The 6943-nt window shown below is 41.7% G+C and overlaps 1 protein-coding gene across 3 annotated transcripts; it reads right to left on the minus strand.

Annotated features, from left to right (window-relative positions):
- Nucleotides 1–1252: 1252 nt before the first annotated feature.
- On the minus strand, nucleotides 1253–6314 carry LOC123974506 (probable G-protein coupled receptor 173). 3 transcript variants are annotated; one of them, XM_046055271.1, is made up of 3 exons: nucleotides 6149–6314; nucleotides 5473–5551; nucleotides 1253–4363 (listed from the first exon to the last, which is right to left on the minus strand). In XM_046055271.1, the coding sequence occupies exon 3, from the start codon at nucleotides 4195–4197 to the stop codon at nucleotides 3001–3003; it is 1197 nt and encodes a 398-aa protein (XP_045911227.1). In that variant the 5' UTR covers nucleotides 4198–4363; nucleotides 5473–5551; nucleotides 6149–6314; the 3' UTR covers nucleotides 1253–3000. The 3 variants fall into 3 exon arrangements, with proteins under 3 accessions (XP_045911227.1, XP_045911228.1, XP_045911226.1); XM_046055272.1 differs by lacking the exon at nucleotides 6149–6314 and having other exon boundaries at nucleotides 5473–5787; XM_046055270.1 differs by lacking the exons at nucleotides 5473–5551; nucleotides 6149–6314 and adding an exon at nucleotides 4460–4599.
- Nucleotides 6315–6943: the final 629 nt, after the last annotated feature.

Consider the following 6943-nt stretch of genomic DNA (forward strand, 5'->3'; position numbering starts at 1 on the left):
CTTTTATTCTTCCTGTTACCATACCACAAGCATATGTGAGTTTTAAACAGTAGAATTGTTTTTTTCTGGTCTATTGAGAGACTGGATTGCGTGTTAAACCCATTTCTCAGTTTACACAAAAGATTCCACAGCTGCTGCTTGAAAAGCCTGGTACAGAGGAGCATTTATTTTTTATTTACATTATTTTACAGTAACCATTTATGGATTTTGTGTTTTATTAAATGTTTTCATCTATAGGATGTGGTAAAAAAAAAAAAAAAATCACATTTCAAGGTTCTGTTCATGCTTTGGAGCATGAAGGCGAATGCTAGTTTTTTAGTCTACTAAAATCTAAGTCTAAACTTAACTCATCATCTTTGGAGTTTATTCAAAACTGTGCATGCCCTTCAGAGTGTAATGTGAGTTCTCTCATTCTTTTGGCTGTTTTTATAACACATTTCAAGGATGTTCCAATATATTTGTTTTTTGCTCAATTGTTTGAAGCGAGACTAGTTAAATTTTGAAGGTAAAAATACCACAGTCTTCCTCTTACACGTGAAATGTTGAATTCATAAGAAGAGAATGCATGCTTTGCTCAATTCAATACAGTCGAGTTTTGCTGCTACAGCCACCTGGTCTGGTATGACAAGTAGCGTATAGTAGCTAATGTTGCAAACTTTAAATAGGTATTGGTTTATACATTGTACAACACTGCTTTGTCATGTTCTTGTCTTTATGACTTATCTATTTCTGATACTGTTTTAGCATTTAGCATTATCTTTTATCCTTTTCATTCATAGCCATACTACTGGCCTCTTGTTAGCAAAAGTACAATCTTACTTTAAATTTTGTTGCAGGACGCCAGCTTAAGAAACATACTTGTTGGGTCCAACCAAATCTTTTGTTCTCACACAGTTCTTCAGTTCAAGCCCTGTCTCACAATAAAAAAAATTTCAATTAAGTTTTTGTGTAATTATACATCTGTCTCCACAGATTTGAAAGGTTGCTACTTGAATAAGAAATCACAAATCCTTTTGACTCTACATTGGTTGTTTGGTCAGTGCTCAGTGGAGAGGAAAGTGTCAATATGACTTTTCCATTTCAGGCAGTGAAGTGTGCAAAGCTAGACTGATGTGTTGCAAATGTACTTTTTTGGGTATATGTATACATGATGTAATTTTTGCTATTTACACTGTAAAGTGGTCTATTTCCTGTGAAGTATTCTCCACAGGGATCCAGACATGTCAACATCCAGGCAGGTCATGACTCAGAATGCATCAAAAGTAGAGTCTTTATTGATGAGTGGGCAAAAGAACCACCTCAGTTAAACTGTACAGTTACAGAATCTCATCTTGCGAAGGAATGCCAGACGTAAAAATTATGGACCTCAGTTCACTTTTCACTTCGTCTTTCCATATCAACATCTGTACAAGTTGTAATCCACAGTCTTGAATCTATGAAATGCAGTGGAATGCATGCTAATACAGTACGCTGTGCGAGTGTCCACATTTAGAAAATTGACTGCACAAATATAGCTATGCCTAACATACTGTAGGTCTGACATTTGTATTACATGAATCTTAATTTGGATAGACAACTTAATGTAGTGTAAGCCGGTTTCCATACACCAAACATCTCGGGTTGTATCCAGTCTGAGGCGTTTTGATTTTGAACTTACTGTGATCTCACACTCGAATTGTGACATTTATGTTGAGGGGAAATGTAAGAGGGCCTGGTAACATTCAAGTTTCCTTCACATTAAGTGCCACTTCATCATTTCTTCTTTTTTGTATTCTGGTGAGAGCATAACAGTACTTTAAAAACATTCCCAAGACTGTCATTTGCAAATAAATGTTCATTTGCTAATGATTTTTTAAAACGACGTAATTTACATCATCATTCAAGTCATTAAATCCTATGGCCTGTTTGCAATGTACAAGTGTTGTTTTCTAATTATTATGTCCCCGTTTTCATTATCCATCTACAGACTACATTTTCAGTCACGGAAATCCATTTAAAGGATACATTTCCATATGACGATTGTTCAATTCTGAATGATTTTGAGACACCAAGATGAGGCTGCTTTCATACTGACTCGATATTACTGGAACCTATTCTATCATCATTATTTCTCTCCCTCCTTTCTTCTCTTTCAACCTCTTCCTCTCACACACACACATACACACAATTGCTATATAAAAACACAAAAGCAGGAATGTACATTCCTGTACAGTCTATACAATATGAAATCAAGTCATATTTCAAAATAGTGTCATCTGCTTAACATGTATAGTTTACAAATAAAGGAAAACAGGCAATTTTTATGATACAAAGAAACCTGACACGCCCTAAATCAAGTCCAAAAAATCAAGCATGTTAGGGGCTTCTTGGGTTCACAACAGCTATTTAAATGTATCCAAGGTTATTGGGTCCATTCGATATTCTGCAGTCTCCTTTGAATTACATGAAAAGGCGTCCAGGGTGGTCTATCAGTCCATTCAGACCCTTTGAGTTCCTTGATGTGTTTCAGAGTTAGTAACGCTCTGATCAACACTTTCTATTCACAGTCTAGAGCACACTTCTTCAAGGATTTCAACCTTCTGTGTGTCTGTTTTGTGCCTCATGTGACACAGAAACAAATTCTCAGTTGAAAGCTCTGGGGCGTGTCCCACTGAAATAAGGCAACATTATTTTAAAATGGCATCTGTCACACTTAATTGGAGTGGTGATTGTTGTGATCTTTCCTACATATTAATCATACAGTACATCATCAGAAATACAAACCATGAACGTGTTACTGGGGTGTTTCTATTTTCCTGTTCAAACATTGGCACCTGACACATTTATTCAAATATCAACATTCTTAATGAAATGGCACTGTGCCTGCATTTGTTGGCAAAAATTAGATTTTGTTGTGCAAAACAACAAAACAGACACTTAACCAAGGTGCATTACATCACTCCTATTCTCCAAAATTTCCTTCAAAACCTGAAACATTCTCTTCATTAAGCTCATATCTTATTACATAATGCAGTAGGCCTCATCCTGGGGCAGGTGTTGTTTAGTCCTCCAGTAAGTGGGCAGGTGAGCCCTCAGCACTTTCCTCAGGTCCTCGTTGAGCAGGAGACAAAAGATGGGGTTGACACCGGCTTGGGCAAAGCTCATCCACACTGTGATGGAAAGGTACTTGTGAGGGATGGTGCAGGACTTGACGAACACCCTCCAGAAGCACGCCACGATGTAGGGAGCCCAGAGGACCAGGAAGAGCAGGGTGATGGTGTAGAACATCCTGCCCAGCCTCCTCTCTGATCTCACCTCTTCCATCCCGAGCAGCCGCCGGTGTTGATTGTGTAAATTTTGCCTGATGCCCAACAGAGTAGGTGGCATGGGACCACGACCGAATCCCGCAATCCAGTTAGCTGCAGCTTGACCTGTGGCTCCAGGACCGTGGAAGGTCCAGTTCTGGCTGATAGCTGGCACTAGCTGGACAGGTTTCATCTTCCGGTGCCTGTACTCAAACAGCAGCAGCTTGGCATAGAAACCGTGGGTGGCCAGGACCACCACAGCCAGCATGAGCATGAAGCCCAGGGTGTCGTTGGTCTTCAGGTAGCGGTGTTCAAAAATGCACTGATCCTCATCACGGATGAACTTGTATGTCCCCACATCAAAGACAGGTGGGAACGCCATGGCAACGGCCAGAGTCCACACCATGCAAATGATGGCGGCACAGGTCCAGATGGTCATGCGTTTGGCGTAGAATCGGTGGTGGGCAATGGCAAGGTAGCGGGTGACAGCCACGCAAAACAGCATGAAGGCAGCGTGAAAACAAAACAGCACAGCCATAAAAGCCACAACTTTACAACTCAAGGCACTGTATGTCCAGACCGAGCTGTTGTGGACGGAAACCAGCACAAAGGGGAAACAGGCAGCAGAGCGAACTGCATCAGCTAGGCACAGGTCCAGCAGAAAGAAGTACGGAGCCTTGTGAAGTGTCCTGTCTCGTAGAACAAGTAGGGAGACCAAGAGGTTGCCTACAAGGCTGACACAGATGATCAAACCCAAGAAGACCAGCTTAAAGTAGGCAGACACATCTGTGGCAGAGATTCCTCCACCATTGCTGTTGCTGCTGCTGCTGCTGCCTCTTGCCAGTCCACTCTGCGAAGCCAGCACAGCCAGCAAACTGCCGGGGCCATCGATGGCAAAGCTCTGGTTAGACATTCTATCACCTTCCACAAGAGCCTGCCTGGTTTGGGCCCTTTATAAACACTACTGATCTTCCTACAGCCGTCTTCTCCCTCGGCTCTCTCGTCTTTACAAGGAGAGGCCGTAAGGATCTTTTCTACATGACAGACTCATCTTTCCTCTTTGTCCACAACCTCACCACCTGCGAACAGAGACACATATTTTGGAGAATGAAAAACAAGATGTCTGACCTGCTTGTTAGGTCTAAAACAGTCCACGAAACGGAAACAAACCGTACATTTAGCAGCAGTGATATAGAAGAGCTGTGTTGGGCAACACACTGGAAATCTCTGCCTTCCTGTTTCTCTATGGTTGGGATCAGATCAGCAGCTCTACAGCATGCCAGCTCCTTGGCTCTCTCAGTAATTACCTTGCCCGTTGCTAAGATACAACAGCTCACATACTTTGTGCAAGTGTGGGTGTTTGAGTGAATGCATGGGGGTGTACAGGGGGATGGAGCAGACACAGTACAACCAACACTGGGCATGTCCAACAAACAGAGATGTTGTAAATGAGCAAAGACGATTTTATGGTTTCTCTCCGCAGCTCTGTGCATGTGTATGTGCGTGACAGTCAGTTAAAGAGCAGAGGGTGTAATCTGTACCATTCACAGTACATAACAAATGTGAGACTATAATGGAGCAGAGCAGGCAGCCATTTGGTTTTTTACCGTAGGCCTATGTGTGAAATGTGGATTTTTACTCAACGGGAGGAGAAAGTTATCATTGTGACTGTCATAGTCAGGCCTCTGTGTTTTAGCAAGGAGCCAAAAAAGCCGTGGTTAAAGAAGACATGATTAAAAACATTTAAATAAAAAAAAAAAAAAAAAACCTAATTGAATCAAGATGCAGCCTCCCTTTAAAAAAAACTCATTATAGGCATGAGGTGATAATAAACATAGCTGTGTCTGGGTGGGCCTTGTCTATGTAGGCCATGAAACCTAATATGAACTGCTGTAACTGTAGACTTAATATTCCCATACATAGCAGCCCTCTGCCACCATGATAAATACCATTTCACCTGATTAGATGGCTGCCATGTCAGCTAGGCCTAAAACACAGGCTGGAGTGAAAAACAGATGAACAGGTGTCAAAATCACCTCTGATGTGTGTGTGTGTGTGTGCGTATGTGTGTGTGTGTGTGTGCGTGTGTGTGTGCGTGTGTGCGTGTGTGTGCGTGTGTGTGTGTGTGTGTGTGTGTGTGTGCGTGTGTGTGTGTGGAAGAGAAAGAGAGAGAGAGATGACAACCTACCTTTCATCCCCTCATTATTTTGGGATCTGTTCTTCTCTCACGGCAACAGCAAAAAAATGATCCCAGTCGCTTTGTTTCACTGTTTGTTAAATCGAGAGAAAAACACATAATGAAGCCTCATGCTCTTGCTGTGCTCTCGGGCTCAAACAACACCTGTTATGCATAAATCCATCGCTAGGAAAATCGAATTGAGCAACATATAATAAACATAAGACGGCAGAGGCAATCTAATAATCAACAGCTGATCAAACAGTCCAGGATGAGGACTCTGCTGCTAAGCCATATACAAGAGATATGTATAAAAAATATCCACTGCCACCCTTTTACAGTTTCACAGAGAGGGATGTGTTCATTTGGTCTGTATCTGAATAGCATCCGAGAAAACAGATTTTATGTTGCATCACGTCGAAGATAGATTTCCAGAAGGCTAGAAACAAACGCGATAAAAAATATCTTGTTCTGTTCATATATCCAAAATGATGTCAGATTTGCAATGGTTATAATAACACACCCACAAACGTTAGAGAGGAAAAAAAGATCGCGCATCCCCTAAATGAATCGTCTTGGCATGTATATTGGCTAGTGGCACCACAACAATTAGTCCACACAGAAAACAGCCTCGATACGTCTCTCTTTCCCATCTTTCAGTCAAAACAAAAAAAGGCGATGTATTTACCCTGAACTGTTAATATGCAGTCTTTGTTTTGCTGTCCAGCGAAGGTGGACTACATCTCAATAGTCCACAATAAAAGCCTCCGTGACAGAAGAGATACATTTCTGACAAATCCAGCGATGTCACGAGGAAATTCACATCACCAATGCTGTCGAAATCACGATTAATAAAAAAAAAAAAAAACAAATAAATGGGAAAAACAAAAACAACGCGGCTGGATTAGGCGAATTATTCCTGAATAATCCCAATTATGGCTGCTTGCAAGAAGGCAGCTCGCACATTCGCGGAAACCGTCGGTTTTATTCGGAGAGAGAGAGAGAAAGAGAGAGAGAGGCAGACCTGTGCAGTATTGTGGGCCATAACTTGAAAGTGATGTTTTATTCTAACCGTCTCTCTCCGGCAACATGTATGACGCGTCTGCTTTCTCCAGCGAGGAGCTCCAGCTGTCAACAAACTATGTCTTTCATTGGTCTCCTGCCCTTGGTGACAGACTGGGCTGACTGGACCCCATTATGATCCAGACAGGCTCGCCAGGGCAGTAGCAAGGGATTCTGGGTCCTCTGGAAGGATTTTGGACCTCCTTTTTCAGGATAAAATAATAACACTCGAATTTTCATGAGAAACTAAAACAGCACCACAACCATCACCCCACACACAATAGTGTGAAAAGTGTTTTCATTTTCCATTTTCTAGTGCTGCTCTATAGTATCATGTTTGTAATTTGCAACATGTGTAACACAGATGGCTTGTAAATTCTAATATTATAGGCCCTAACTGTTACCTCGCACTTTCATTCAC

Source organism: Micropterus dolomieu, linkage group LG08 (assembly GCF_021292245.1).
Source record: "Micropterus dolomieu isolate WLL.071019.BEF.003 ecotype Adirondacks linkage group LG08, ASM2129224v1, whole genome shotgun sequence".
NCBI lineage: Eukaryota > Metazoa > Chordata > Actinopteri > Centrarchiformes > Centrarchidae > Micropterus > Micropterus dolomieu.